The 16,134-nt window shown below is 39.2% G+C and overlaps 1 protein-coding gene across 1 annotated transcript; it reads right to left on the bottom strand.

Moving 5' to 3' along the window:
• Positions 1 to 65: 65 nt before the first annotated feature.
• Positions 66 to 12,216, bottom strand: prelp (proline/arginine-rich end leucine-rich repeat protein). The gene is made up of 7 exons (XM_032549866.1): positions 12,083 to 12,216; positions 3,665 to 4,100; positions 3,394 to 3,579; positions 3,149 to 3,306; positions 2,502 to 2,698; positions 1,515 to 1,590; positions 66 to 1,416 (listed from the first exon to the last, which is right to left on the bottom strand). The coding sequence occupies exons 2-7, from the start codon at positions 4,094 to 4,096 to the stop codon at positions 1,326 to 1,328; spliced, it is 1,140 nt and encodes a 379-aa protein (XP_032405757.1). The 5' UTR covers positions 4,097 to 4,100; positions 12,083 to 12,216; the 3' UTR covers positions 66 to 1,325.
• Positions 12,217 to 16,134: the final 3,918 nt, after the last annotated feature.

Below are 16,134 nucleotides of genomic sequence, written 5' to 3'. Positions count from 1 at the left end.
AAAAGTCCTCTCAGGATACTGAGCCCAGCAAACTCAAAGGTGGAGAAGATTGAAGATCAGCTATATACGAGCAAAGACATTTTATTTTTCAGTATTTGTACAAAGCGCCTTTATACAGAGGAATAACATAAAAGTCTATTAATAGGAAAAACAAAAACATTTTTACACAAAGCACCTTGGAAACTGAAGGCATTATTCAGGTCTATATGCAAATGTTGGTCCTTAAAACAGCCCTCTGTCGCAGAGCGGAGGAGCATCTCCATAACTTTAAATATCAAATTAATTTAATTTAGTAATGCAGCTGAAAAAGTGAAACTCATATACAGATTCATTACAAACAGAGGGACATATTCTACATTTATCTCCGCTCATTTTCATGATTGTGTAAATGTAAATATTACATAGAGCAGAAAAAAAAACATAATTCATGGGGACGGCTGGTGATCTGACAGCTGCTCCTGACACACTTCACCAGAGGGGCAATTCACAAAAGGTCATCTCTAAATGACCTTCTGCTAACTCTGCAGTTCACAGAGTTTGCTATCTAAACATATTAATGAAAGGTTAAAGCAAATTAAGAGTATGGTGGCGCAAAACCTGTTCAAAAGTGGAGGATGGGGATTTGTGGACAGACTGCAGCTACATCTTTGTGTTAAGGTACTGCTGAACCACGTCACACCTTACTGATACAGTCATTCTTACAAACGGAGCTCCAGCCAATGATGCATGGGGTTATGACTTAAAGTACATACACTTACTTTATGCATTAAATACTTTCATGCATTGAATATTGGTTTTTGGTTGCCCTATTTAATGTTCATATCCACCCAAAATCCATCCAGAAGTGAATTCTTTAGTGTATCTGTGTAATAAATTTGTACAACATATGAGTTCCACTTTTTAAATTGAATTACTGAAATAAATACAAATTTAACAAAATTTAATTTATTAAATGCAGCTGTATGTATTTTATTACACCTGGTGTTGGAGTTTTGCTCATTTAATTTTTTTATTTTTTTTATTGAATAGATACTAAACCTCCCATGCAAACCATAAGCTAAATGTTCCTATAATCTCTTGTTGCCAGTTTGCAGTCCACTGCTTGGATTCTGGCAGAATGACACTTTCAGTCATTTAAAAAGCAAACTCAAAGCTTTGCAGCTGAGCAGAGTTCCTCTTTCAGTAATGCAACTCCACAGCTCGTTCAAGCTCGAAACCTTGTGCTTCAGTGAGCGCGCTTTATCTCGAATTCTCCGATGTGCACTGCTGTCGTTTATTTGGTTTTTCGTACGTGTGCGGCTTTGTGTGAGAAGACACCCCGCCTCCTAAATGGTGACAGAGTGAAGGTGTCTGAAGCACATGATGACATCCATAGGGATGGGGGGATGCAAATGATTCCCATCCAGACGCAGGTATCTGAGGCAGCAGAACAAAATGCATCAGCATGTGACCTGACTGTTAGCTGCCATTCAGAGCGTGCTGCAGCACCAGTTCATGTTGACATGTGGATCTACCTTAGTCGTGGCACCAGGTGGTCGTCAGTCAGGTCGGCCAGCAGGCTGAATGGGCAGATCTCAGTGCCGTTGATGCCTGTTAGTAAAACAAATAGTTACAGATACAAAATAAAAACTCTTTTTTTATTATTATTATTATTATTATTATTATTATTATTATTATTATTATTGTTTACTGAACTTCAAATTTTAAGCCCCGGTGAGTTTACTGAATTGTGGATTGCTGTGTTGTTCAGGCAGCTTGTCAGTCGACTCAGTGCTATTTTATTCTGCAATGTACAGTAAAAATTTTATATTTTCTTAATTGATCCCAAAGTCATGTGCAAGTCGACTTGAATCACCATTTGTTTTTATAGGTGAAATTTCACGGTGCGGACCTGCCCCACTTAGTCCGCTTTAATCAAACTCTAGTTCGTTTGTCTGGGAGGTCCGGTTCGTTTGAGGTGTGAATGCACAATCAAACTCTGATGTGGACCAGAAAAAACTCTGGTCCGCCTAAAAACGTAGGTGTTGGTTCAGTTGAAGTGAACTCTGGCGTTGCTCGAATGCATATCTGGATGCAAGCAGACCAGAAACCGTTCAATGGCAGAAAGCAGAATATAGCGCGCATGGCATTCTGGGTAAATACAACCAAAACAAATGTGCAAAGTCTATTGTTTGCAGGAGAAATGGCTCGTGGTTGTTTGCCAAAGACACAAGGGAAATTCTATAACCTCTAAAATCTGAGACCAAATCCAATTCTGTTTATATTTTGTGAAGAAGGAAGTTGCGCCCAGGGTCTTCATTTGAGGTTTTGGCGTTGTTTCCTTCAGTAGTTCTTGGCGCAGTGCCACCACAGGTGAGGAGGTGGTTCTCCAACTCCTCGCCTGTTCTTGTCCAAACCCGTTTACCCAGTGCAGAGTGAAATCGAACTGCACCAGTAACACTCTTCCACATGTGGAAGAGTGTTATTAGATTAGCACCAGTGAGTAGAAGACCGTCACTTACTCTCAATGTTGTTGTGGTTGAGGTGCAGGTGCTCCAGGTGATTGTTGAAGAGGGGAATCACTGTGAGCTGGTTGTGAGCCAGCTGCAGATCCAGCAGGCTGGTCAAGTTGAACACAGCCTTGGGAACTCCTTTATCGCTCAGCTGGTTGTGGTTGAGCCTCACAAACGCCAGGTGGGTGAAGTCCTTGAAGTAATCTCTGGACAGGACAGGCATACAGGACATAAATAAAGGTGGTATTTCTCAGCAAATCAGCCTATATAGGCACAAATTTGAGTCAAAAACAGCTCTCTACCTCTAAATTTAACTTTTTGTTGCATTGAAGGAAACTGCAGAAGGATTTAAACTGCCAAACATATTTTGCATTTTGGAGTTTTTACAGTTTGAGAAAAAATGTTTGCACTTCTAACTAAAGAGAAACATGTGGAGATAAGAATAGCTTTCATTGTAGATTTCTGGTTCATATCTGCAATGTTGAATGTTCCAAACATAAATCTTTCTTACAGCAGCACAAATCTTAGAAATCCTAATTTCTTTGGCAACATTTCAGCCCATATGTGTGGCCAATACCTATTTCACTGTCACTGTACATTGGAGTATTTGTATACACACACGTCCGTTAACCAGTGTTTGCATTCTGTCTACTTACTTTGGTATGTCATCTATGCGGTTCTTGTCCAGGAACAGCTGGATGAGGTTGTTTGGCACTCCAGCGGGCATCTTCTTCAAAACGTTGTATGCCAGGTTGAGCTGCATGAGGCTCTTCAGGTCCTTGAGCGTGTTCTTTCCCAGGTCACTGTCGCTCAGCTGACCGAGAAGACACCACACACTGAAAATCTACTTCCCATAATGCAGTTAGCTCTCCTGCCTGCACAGGTGCGAAATGTGGTTCACCTGGTTGTAGTGCAGGTCCAGCAGAGTCAGGTTCTCCAGCTTGGTGAAGGCACCAGCGGGGATCTTGCTAATGCGGTTCCTGTCCAGACGAAGTTGCTCCAGACTTGTTGGGAGGCCTGATGGTACTTCATTCAGCTGGTTTCTCTGGACATAGAAATACAGCAGACCCGGGATCTTCTCAAAAACCTGCAGACATGGGGAACAGATTGGCATTTTAAAGCAGTTTTTCAGATCTTTAGAGGCTTTAAAAGACAAAAACCGTCTGACGAACCTGTTTGTCTATTTTCTGGATGCGATTGTTTGCCAGATTGATCCAGCGGACCTCTGTAGCATTGTTAAAGGCCTCTGCAGTGAGCTCAGAGATGTAGTTGTTCTGTAGGTACAGGTAATGAGTTCTGAATGGGATGACCGGGACCACACGGATGTTCCGGTTCTCACAGTTGAGAGAATTTGGGTAGCTTGGGAGACATAAACACTCTTTGGGACAATCAGAGAAGATGGAGGGCGGGCCGAGGATGATTGGAGGGAAATCTGTGGGCTCCTGGGGTTCGGGCACGGCTGGTTCCCCACGCTTGGGGACAAAAGGCTTCCTGGTGGTGGCTGGACGTCTGGTAGGCTTCTTCGGTCGCGGCTTCTGGGAGAAGACTGCTCCCATTAACAGGAACAGGAGCAATGAAGAAATAAGTCCCACACCAGCCTTCATTGTCCTACAAGAGAGCATGAAAGAGAACCTTGTTGTTTTTTAAGTAAAATGCACAACATTGCAACAAGCAAAAAGATAAAAAAATTACTTCAGTTCAATTACATTTCATTCTGCAAAGGAGGTTTTGAAGTAATAATTTCCTAAGAGAAAATGTATTAGTTATTATCCTATTAATTATTGGGACAAGGCTGGGTTTAATTCATTTTAAATCATGAATTAACTGGGAAGAACAGGAGTTTGTTGCAAGTTGAGTAAAGTATCACTTACTATACTCAAGCCTGATTACTGCCAGAGTTGCAGACGCAAGAAATCTCTTAAATTGAATCTGTCTGGCATCAGGATTAGGCTCAAAGGTCACACACTAGAAACCTATCATGCTTCAATCTAAAGAAGGTCAAAAACAGACAAGAAATAAAACCACCCACTTTATGTCTTGAAAGGATTAGAAAACCACTTCCGAGCTTTATAAGTTCATCAAACCACAATGAGCGTCATTAGTGGAGAAAACATGGATCTGTAGAGAACCAAAATTACTCAAACAGGATATTAGCGTCTCATTCTGAAGTCACAAAAGAGCCCAAAACAATATCTAAAGCACTTCAGTCCTGCTTTGCCTCATTGTGATCTGACATTATGACAAGAACGGTCCAAAAGCCCTTACAAGTGAGAGTTCAAAGGTCAAAACTACTGCTGGTTTTCTACCCACATCTAATTGTGACATAAAAGCAAAAAGGAGAAATCTTAAGGGACAAACTATTTTTACAGCACTCTTATGTGACTGACAAAACTTAAAGGTTTATTTGTTGATTACTGAATTTATTTGTAAATAAATCTTTACTGGAAGGATGAATTAGACTTTCATAACCAATACCGGCTCTGCACAGCCAGCAAGCAGTAGGAAGATTTATTCTCCTGAGCTGCATTTAAAAGCACCTCTCAGGTGACTATTGCTGGTCTTGTCCAATGCGTAATTCATGAAAATGTAAATTTATTTTGCTGGCGTTGCCTTTGAAATCACGTATAATACACGGAGAAACTATTTGCTCCTCATTACGAGTCGAGGTGAACACCAGAGCGAAAAAAGCCAGACTGACTAACACAAAACAGCCAAGTAGAATAATTTACACAATTATCCATGTCTTTGTTAGGAGAAGAGAGTATCCTTTCTTCATTAAAATTGTTGGTTATTTAGTGAAATAACTCACTCATTGAATCTGAATAAAAGTTTGTTCAAACGTCTAAAACCTTAGAATTGATCTCCTAATTTTCATGATCCTGAAAGGATTTCCACCTGTTCTGCAATTCAGCCCTGCAAGTCTCGACTTTCTTACTGGCTCATTTGGTGATTAATTTTTTGTGTTTTGGAAAACAAATGACTAAATCTTCCCTTCACTGTCTTTATTTAAGGTGCCTGTTGCAGTAAATGATCTCACTGTTGATTTGTTGTTTGTTTTTGTTCCCAATTTATTCTGAGTTCATCGTTTTCAGCATCTCTGGCTTGAAAAATACTGTGACGTTGACGTTGCTCTTTTCTTTATTCTAACTTTTCCTTCTTTCACTCATTTAATATTTGCACATGGGACAGAAGCACATTTATTTCAGGCTCCCCAAAAACTGTTTTCATTAGAGGAGTTTAAAGGTCATGAAAATATTTTCATTTTGTTCTCGCAGAGAAAGAAGATGGTTTCCATTCTTGACTGTCAGTGTTTTTTATTTTTTTTATCAGCTTTGAAGTTCGTCATGACTCCTTGGCAAGGGGATTTTTCTCCCTTTGCTTGGATTCCTCGCGTGCCGCCAGGTTCTGGGTCTTAACTAAAATCATACTGGTTCTCCCTCCAGAACCAGCTGCTTTTCCACATCCACACACTTCTTCCTCACACATCAGCTTTGATCTTCAGCCATTATAAAATCTCAAAGACTTTCCTGCTCTGTGATAGAACAGGGCCAGCGTGTGAGCGAATTTTCAAAAACATATCCTAATTATTTAGGAATAGTAGTAGTGTGTTATAAAATTTACTTTAAGGAATTGAGCTTTGGTCATTATGAGAGCTGAAATGCTTCTTTATATTTAAGGATGGAACTGGGTTTTTTGTTTTTTGTCAAATTTGAGTAAATTCTTAAAGAAGATCAGATACATAATGATACATAAAATATACATAAAATGCTACAAAAATGAATAAAATCTACAAATCAACATCGTCCAGAGGGAAGGCAGTTATGAAGACATTAATGTAGGTACACTATAGAATAGAATAGAATAGAATAGAATAGTCCTTCATAAATCCCACAGTGGGAAAATTCACTTGTTGCAGCAGTACAGTAACAAAATATATCCCATTGAATATAAAATAACTAAAAATAACTGATTATTAATAATTACCTACAGACAGGATAAAATTTAAATTAAATAGAAACCTGAAAATCTGGGAGATTTTAAATAGTGAATAAATAAATGCAGAATATATACATTTCTATGTACATTTCACAACTTTAGCTCATGTGTAGGTAGCCTAAATAATTTAAATCTGATAAGCCATTTGCTCCTTAATGACCAGATGAAAAAAAGTCCTCGTGATAACAGTGGTTTCAAAAAAATAGTCAGCTTGCATGAGGGAATCTTTGCTGCAGATTCTTCTTCGACACACCCAGTTTTCCTTTTCAGCAGCAGAACAGAGTGGGAGGATTTTAAAAGGGTAATGTAACCCCTGATTTTTAGAAATATAGTTTACAGATGTGGAAATGAGCTCAGCTGTGTGCAGGAGGAACACAATCATCTACAAAATCTGGTCAATGAAGGGATTCAACTTGCACAGAATGGGTGTGCAGAAGTACTTTTAACTACCTGGACAGGCAAAGAAGTCCTGCTGGAAATAATCACCACAAAGCTTTAAGGACAAATCTCCAACTCTGAGGCACCAAAGATTCCTGATTGCATTGGCTTTGGAAAACTGCCCAGTGTTTTAGCCTTTAAGTCACTGAAATTGTGTGAAGTGATGAAGGGGAAGATCCAAAAGGAGGAAGGCTGATTAAGTAGAGCAATGCATTTATTTTAACCAAGAAAGAAATTGCTTCTCCAGTGAGGTTTTAACGTTTACAAAACCGATTTATAGGTTCAGTAATCAATGTGTAAATATTTAAATCAGTACAGTTTGACCAGTCTACAGAAAATCACAAAGTTAGTGTTTTTCAGTAACTTGATTTGATAATTCAGTTTCGTGAAAAAATATGAATGTTGGATAAACTCACTGAAAGCAATTTTGAAAACAATTTTTAATACAGACATGTTGTGCCTATAAAATTATGAGGAAGACTGCTGGGCAGTCACTAAACACCTTCCATAATTCAAAGGGTTACGGCTGCAGAACAGGCTCTTCAGAGTATCGTATCTGAACATTTCATTTGAAAGTTAACTGGAAGCAAAAACTGTGGCAGTCGTAGCTGCTCTGGCAAGAGGAATAATTACAGCCTTTAGTGAAGTCTACCCAAGATTTTGAAATGGTTCACAAAGTGTGAACTGGAGTTATTACTTCACTTAAACGCACAGACTTATCCAGGAAATGGGTTACAAGTGTTGAATTCTTTGTTTTGAGCCACTTCTGAGTCAGAGGAAACAGCAGAATTGTCTCACCTGGGCAAAGGAGGAATATATGGTACTCCTCCTCAGTGTTACTTCAGTGAATTTCAAATTTCACTTGGAAATCAAGATCCAGGATCTGGAGGAAGAGTGACTCTAAGCTGCTGGAGGTCCAGATTAAAGTTTCCACAGTCAGAGATGATTTAGCAAGACGTGTCATCTGCTGTGTTGGTCCACTTTATCAAGTCCAAAGTCAGAACAGGGAAGGAATGAATTTTCAAAGCACTTCGAACCTCTGCTGATACGCCTCGTGGAGTTCCTGATTTTATTTTTCATCTGGACTCGCTGCCAAAAGTAGTCATTTCTGGTTTTATGACTGTGATTGGTCTGATCCAGAAACGAGAACAGTGTCTATGGAGTCAAGAGGAAGATGAAAGACAGCAGGAGCAGTGCTCCAGATGAGCTGAAAAATATTTGTGTTTGTATTTTCACAAATATGATGAAGATTACATCTAACTCAAACTGCGTTGTAATGAATCTCCCTTTATCAGCGTCTTGAAGATTTAGAGTAAGAGTGACCTACTTGTCACTTTACTTGTTTTGTTTGGTTGGACTCTTTTTGGTTTGTTTGTTGGTTTATCTGGGTATTGCCTGCATGAATATTTTACTGTTATCTACTGATTTGGGTTAAAACATTTGAGAAAAATATGAAGTATTTCAGATTTTGAACTGTGTATGATAAAATACAGTCAACATTTCTGAAAGACCAGAGAAACATCATGTGAATTTCTGGCTGTGTGGGAAACCTTCTTTAATGTCAGCGCCCTGCAGCGATGCATTTCTTGCAACATTTAGTGTGTACAACACAGAAGTCGCTCACACTAGGTGTGAAAACCAGAACTACAATCAAAAGCCTCCAAAGAAGAATGACAATGAAACCGGAACCTGGCGTGAAGTGACACTGGAAACCGAGACAAACAGAAAGAAGCTAAACTCAAGAAATAAAACACAATAGCAAAACTAAAAAACAAATAAATCGCAAACTAATGGAAAACAAACCAAGGTCCCACAAAAACAAACTGACTGACACATCACATAAACATCCCACAGCAGGAAAGAGGTTCTGATCCAGAGGCTCTGCCTGAAAAAAACACATCTGAAGTTTCCTGTGTTCCCTGGCGTTGCCCTTCCTTTTTCCCTCTCACAGCTTCACAGCCCTTTAGTTTGAAACCAGAACCAGTTTTCTGTCTCCTTTTTCTGCTATTCTGTGTGGAGTAGTCTGGCAAACACTTAAAAACTGTGAAAGTCAGAGAGGCTTGATTCATTGCTACGTTATGTGTCGCCTTGATAAGTAAATCTGACTGAACAACACTCAATTTGGACTTGGAGGACTATGTTCTTGGAGTCCATTAAACATGAATCATATGATTCATGTTTTACTGAGCAAACAGTAAATGGAGTCACTGAACGGGTCGCTCTAAATCCTTTTTTCTGCAAAGTCATGTTTAATTTCTTTAAGTAAAATCCAGATTTTTGGAGAGAAAATATAATTTAAAGCCTTTATTTTTATAAAACAGATAAATAATTTCTATGAGCCCTTTTTGACAACAAAAAATGTCTAGCTTTGTCTGTTTGATAAACAGGAAGTGAGTGCCATATGTGGATGAAAGCATGTCATCTGGATCCACAGTTTTTAAAGAGCTATTGTTATATTTAAAAAATGACAACAATGGTAAAAAATATATATATATATGTTTACATCCTAAAACTGTTTAACAAATATCTTGAAAAGTACAAAATTCTTAAAAATAAAGCAGAAAGGAAACAACTAGATCACTGGTGAATTTAATATTTTTCACATGAAAGAAACATTGTTTTACAGATAGTTTTACATTTGATGTAAATACAGAACGTCTGCTGATGTCCAGAGATCATGTAAGGTCACTAGCCTCCAAACCCCCATCTGAATGTTGAAGCATGATAATTATCTCCAGCTGTAAGTGCTTTATTTCTGTGCCTGAGCCAAATGACGGAGTGTTTGACATCTGCAGTCTGATTGTACATTAGTGCATTAACATCCTTTCCATCCACCACATGGGACCTTTGAGGGTCAAGTGACATGTTGTTCTCCAGCTAATTGGAGACAGACCTCCGGAGGTTATCACAGACAGTGTCCTCGTAAATAACACATTTAAAACAATATTACAGTAATGCTGCTAATCCCTATGAGTAAAACACAGACTGATTATCATTTCATGAAATTATGGCACAGAGTAGACTACCCTAGTGAAACAATTGTTGGGACAATCAAAGCAACAATGCTACTCAGAACTGGAGCAGAAATTATTGCAGTTTATCAATCTTCTTGTATTTTCAGGATTTTGAAAGACAGTTGTTTGTTTACGAGCTGAAAGTCACCACTGGTGACTCAGGCATCACACATTATACAGAGCTTTTAAAAACTTTGGTAAGGTGCCCGTTTGTTGACTCTTCAAGCTTTCTCCTCTTTGCTGGATAAATGCATAACCATTATCTTGCTGTCACTATATTTGCTTGGCTGTATGTCCTTTGTGCCCTGCGACAAACTGGCGACATGTCCAGGGTGACCCCGCCTCTCACCCGCAACATTAGCTGGAGATAGACACCAGTACCTCCCGACCCCACTGGGGATAAGGGTGTTAGAAAATGGATTTTATGGATGGATGGATGGATGGATGGATGGATGGATGGATGGATGGATGGATGGATGGATGGATGGATGGATGGATGGATGGATGGATGTCCTTTGTGTTGTAGGTCCAAGTTTGGGGTTTAAATGTAACATCACTCCTCCTCCCAACCTTCACTTGTGCTCTTGACCTACTCCTGATTGCTTTTAGCTACACTTGTAACAAACTTCTTGATTTCAGACTTGAAATTGAACATTTCCATCTTTATTTAGACATGAAAACAATTGAAAATCTTATACTATACATATGCCCTTTAACAATTGAGCTATTAAAAGTCATATCAAGAATACAATGCAAAGTCTGGGAAAAAGATTTAAGATTTATTAAAATTTTGGTCTGACCTGTGAATGCCAAACATGTCAAAATGTATTTACATTCAGCAACTAACTTAGTATTGAGGCCATCTAAAAATAATCTCACATAAAATACTCTATCTGTGCAAAATTGGCTTGCTTCCGATGTATAAGTCTATCAAACAAAAGATTTAAACATTTGAGTGACTGCCCTCCTGTGTTTTAAGGAATGATGAGTTTAAAAAAAAAGCAATTTCAATTAATGGGTCACAGTATTTAATAAAAGCTTTTGTTGCAGCAGTCCTTAGTAATAAGCTTTTTCCCAAACTCTCTTTTGTTTTGGTCAAGTTGCAATAGTCATTCGCTGGTCCAGAGTCAAGATCAATACTTTGCCAAAACTCTGGAGCTTTGGACAACAGACAGAAATTTCTCAGCAGAAATTAATTATCTCACTTTGGCAATTGGTGTGACCAAATGGCTCATTTATAATGCTGTTGTAATTGTCCGACTGAGGAGTCTAGTCAATCTCGTATAATTAATATAAAACCTTTTAAGGAAAAAAGATGAACTACACAGCATATTTGACCATAAAATCAGCTACAAAAATATTTAAAAAACCAAAAAAGACTTTCCATAGCTGACAGCCTGTTTTTCTGTCCACAGGCTCAGAATATTTCAACTTTTTGCTCTGACTGGAACCTCTAATGCCAGCATCTTTATTCCAAGAATCAGTGAAGATTGGTTTATGTTTACTTTTGAGCATTCTTTCCACATTTCAGATACTGTTTATAGTAGTTTACCCACCTAGATTATGAAGGATCAGAACAAAATGTGTTTGATTACAAAAAAAAGAAATATAAACTTGCATTCCAAGGAGATTTCCAGACTATTCCTTCTCACTTTTATAACAGCTTTTGGTTCACACCCACCTAGGAGCTGCATCCATCTGAAATCAATCCAGAGAATTTCAAGTCGATGAGTAAAAGGCTCCCTTTTCACTGAAGCCTTGAAGAGCCACATCTGCATCACGCAAAGTCACAAAATCTGCATTTCGCAAAGCTGAAAATCTTCAATTTGCGTTAACTTTAATGCAGAAGCATTTATGCTCACTGACTGATGGATTAAAAAGCCGAGGTGAAGAGGCGTGTGTGACGGACTCAAAGTGTCCCTGCAGCTCCCCGGAGGACAGAGCACCACTTTGTCTGTTTGAGTGTTTCTATAGAAACCCACTCAGCTGTTTCTGTACTAGGATTCAGTCCACAAACATTTCCCTCTGCCCCTCTGCCTCCTTCTGCTTCACACAAAAAACACTCCTGGCTGCTGCCAACTTTTACTGATTATGATTCCGCTTGAAAAATTCCCCGACTGGACAACAAATAAACTTTCTTACCTGTCTCCGGGACCTGCCCTCTTTTGTCAAGTCACAAGTTTGTGTCTTTACTCCTCTCTGCCTCTCACACTCCTTTGCTACCCCTCCCTCCTTCTCGCTCACTCTCTCTTCCTCTGTTCGCTTCCCTCCCCTCTTTCACTCCTTCTTGCTGGACAGGCCTGCCTTTGGGTTTGTTCTCTGGCTCCGTCCCCTCTGAGGGTCACAGTGGTTCCCCCCTCCTCTGCACTGCTCTGCGCTGCTCTGCTCTGCTTTGGTCCAAGAAGATTTAATCTTAATCCTTTCTGGAAAGCTGCAGTCTCTTTCATGTGACTAAAATGAGTCATGATTTGTCATAATTGTGTTCCTTCCCAAAGGATGGATGAATGAGTCCCACAAAACAGAAAACAACACAATGTGCCATGGATTTGTTTGCAAATGTATGCCAATGCAAAAATCTCCATGAAATGCTGTAAACAGTGGAGCTCTGTTTAGGAAAGTCCAGCTGAGAGTACGTCTCCCACCCACTGCACATTGTTAGGATGACAACACACACATGTGCTATTGCATCTTTCCACTGATTCAATCGTCCCACTGACGTTCTGGCATCCGTTCAGTTTACATTAAATTCCCAGAGCATTTTGGTTATTCTCAAGGAAGCAATAGAAGTGCGGGTGAGGTGGTAGATGTAGTGATGTAGCTCAGGAAGTGATGCGGAGTGAGACTAAAATTAAAAAGCGTTTAACTTCATGTGATCCATGTGATTCAGGGTGGGTGTGTGTTTGCATGGCTGCCATCCTGCAGCATGAGACGCAGCTGTGAGCTAAGGGGACAATCATAGTTGTGGATCAGATTCTTAAACATGTTCCTCCACTTCTTCCCTCTCTTTCATTACTCCTCCCTCCAGGAGACTTTTGCCAGTCTACTGGATTAATACCAGGTCTAGATAAAACTAAACTTGGAAAAGGATAGGAAACATTAAGGACACAGAAAAGGGTTTATGTAATCAATACGTCACTTTCTTGGTAAGTGTTTTTGTCTCCTCCTCTATCAGCTAACAGGTTGGAGGAACGCCTTCCATTCACTTCCCTGATTACATGAAGTGAGCTCATGTCTGATAAAAGTTTGGATGCTTTCCGGTTTCAAGCATAAGCTCATCTTAGGTACCTCTGCTGCAAATTTAGTAGCAAGCGCTCTACAGTTTAGTATTTATTCTCTTACAAATGACTTCTGGTTTTGAATATTTTGTCACAAAGTGCAAGAATAACCAGAGTAAATATAAAATGTTGTATCCAATTTATAATTTCATTTATTTATTGGGGAAAAAGCTATACAAACCCCATCTGATCCTGTGTAAAAAATTTAGAAAAATGCCCCCTTTGTTACCTTTCTCTTTATGAAATCATTAATGTTTTTAACCAATATTTTTTTTATGTTTTTGGAAAGCGGAGTTCATTTTCACTGGTCATACCCACTTCCACAACTGCAGTTAAATAGAGCATCAACATGATGATAGGAACAAATTCAGCAACATTTATGAGTAATTTCTGAGGCGCTTGGACTTCAGTAAACCACTGAGAGCTGCATTAAGTGACACCAAGGAAGTCATTGAGAACAACAAATATATATTTACTAAAACTGCCACCATGTTGTGACAGTACATAGGAGACAGATAATCTGTGAAAAGCTCCTCCACCTTCTCCCAGCGTCCCTATTGTCATCTGCAGAAATACCCCGCACCCGGTCAGAAGCAACCAATCAGAGCCAGGATTAAAGTCTTAGCATTGTCAACCATGCTCGTGTATGTGCTGTTCACACCCTTACACAGCACAAAAAGCTCAAACTCAAGATTTCCAAGTTGCTACACCTGTGCTAATGACGGTGGAACAACTTAAAGCTACAAGAAAACTGCTTATCCAATCTCACCGACAGCTGATGATATCAGATAAACATTGTGACGTAGGATGCTAATGCTAGTTGGTATTCATACTAGCATTCAGACATGCTCTGCTGTTGTTGTATCAACCTTCCAGACCTCAGGTCTTCTGGTTCTGGTCTGCTCTGCATCCCCAGAACCAGAACCAAACGAGGAGAAGCAGCTTTCTCTCTTGTTCAGGGCTGGATTCAGCCTGTTAATTCAAAATGGGAGATCCATATTTATAGGCTGGAAGCCGCTTATGCTCCAGGAAATCTCAAGGCGGATGTACCTCACAGTGCTATTACATAGCACAACAGCTGTTTTCCAACCAGATGGAGAGAGGGAGACAGACTGCAACTCGAAACCAAAATGTGTTTAATCATCTGGAACTTGTTCAAGAACGGTTTGTTCAGTCATCTGAGTGATTTGGGTCATTACGTTGTTTTGTTTAAATGAGATACTGAGACTGCCAGAAATGTTCCCACAGAATAAGAAAGTCTAATATTGGTACAGTTTACAGACAGCTTTGCTGAAGCAACGAAGAGAAGACAGCGTCCTGAGGGAACAATGCAGAACAAAAGAGGTGCAGCAGGGCAAACAGGTTAAAATTCAATTCCACAATATTACAAATTTGCAAATCTCACACATAATATTAAGATGATTGTAGTGGTATTAGTTGATATCTGACATAGACATGTTGCTAAGTGGAATAATCCTCATTGTTCAAAGAAATGTAAAATAAAAAGACTTAGACAGGCCACAGAGCTCAACAACAATCTTCTTTCTAGCAGACTGCAAGGTTAGCAAAATAAATTTCACAACTGAACATTTGCAGCAGGAACCTTTAAAATGCAATTCAAGTGATTTCTTTGAAGGAGGGCACAACTTGGACTCCTTTGTCTGAGTCAGCATCTATTTAGTCAAATTTTATTATTTCTTTCAAACCACATGCTTCAAGCCTCAGAGAGACATAAATAGAAAACAGGCCTTTGTGAAAGTAAACAAATGTGTGTAAAAAAGTAACATATAAGGGATGTGGATGGACCTGTGATGTCATGGCGTGGTTGGGGAGCCAAAACACACGGATGACGACAGGAAGCACATAATGAAACTAGATTTTAACGATGGACAAAACTCAGGAAATGCAATGAAAGCTGAGAACAACAAAGAATCTGAGTACTGAATAACCCAACAAAGAAGTATCTAAACAACGGAGTTTGATTTCTGAACATGGCTGGTGACTTAATGAATAGATGAGGAACACGTGTGGGAGAATATACAACTAGGATACTTAATTCGCTAAAAAAAAAAAAACAGAAAATATGCTGGCTCACTGCTTAATCAAGAGACTAAATCATTGTTGTAGATTTACTAAGAACAGATCATCAGTGTCTGAGGGAACCAGTAGATGACAGGAAAAAATGTTTTCAAAATGGGTTTTTGTTGTTCAGAAATGACAACAGAACTCCAAAATAAGGAGCCATAAACGATGGATGGTCCGTACTTGTTTAGTACTTTATCAAGGTTGAGTCTTCTGCACTGCTTTAAACTACAATTAGTTACTCACTCAGTGATGGTGATAAACTACATTGTAGCCAAAGCTGCCATGGACAGATTGACAGAAGCAAAGCTGCTTTGCCTGCAAGACCACCAGCAGGCGACGCAGGTGAAATGTCCTGCCCAAGGTCACAACGACAAAGTGACTGAGCTCACTGGGATGAATCTGTGCCACCTAAATCACTAAAAGAGTTCAACAAATCACAACTCTACTTCAAAAGTAACTTTCAAAATATTAACTGAGCAAACAAAATATACATACATGAAGTCAGAAAACTGACCAAACACAAAGACACTTGAGGAGAATTTATAAGTGGTCAGACCATTTAAGCAAAATAGATCAAATTAACTAATGTTGCATTCAGGTTACCTGGGAAGTTGGAACTATCAGCTGAATTTGATGAGTTAACAACATGGCGACGCCCATAGACGTTCTCAACAACATCAATTTAAACTTTAATGAATTTGTTCAGTTTAGAGTTGCGTTTGCTACTTGGAACAGTGATTTTAGATCCATGTTTACATGTTTGTTTTGTGACGTACACATTTCCACCACATCTTATGCTGCTCATGTTCATATTGAAACACAAAGTCTGCCTTA

Source organism: Xiphophorus hellerii, chromosome 20, assembly GCF_003331165.1.
Source record: "Xiphophorus hellerii strain 12219 chromosome 20, Xiphophorus_hellerii-4.1, whole genome shotgun sequence".
Taxonomy (NCBI): domain Eukaryota; kingdom Metazoa; phylum Chordata; class Actinopteri; order Cyprinodontiformes; family Poeciliidae; genus Xiphophorus; species Xiphophorus hellerii.
This window is presented reverse-complemented; position numbering and strand designations above follow the sequence as displayed.

Excerpts from the sequence above, each read along its gene's own strand:
- prelp (XM_032549866.1), bottom strand. The coding sequence starts at position 4,096 with ATGAAGGCTGGTGTGGGACTTATTTCTTCATTGCTCCTGTTCCTGTTA. Across the intron at positions 3,580-3,664 it reads TCCAGAAAATAGACAAACAG|GTTTTTGAGAAGATCCCGGG; the intron begins GTTCGTCAGACG and ends CCATGTCTGCAG. Across the intron at positions 1,417-1,514 it reads CACCTGGTGCCACGACTAAG|ATACCTGCGTCTGGATGGGA; the intron begins GTAGATCCACAT and ends CTGCTGCCTCAG.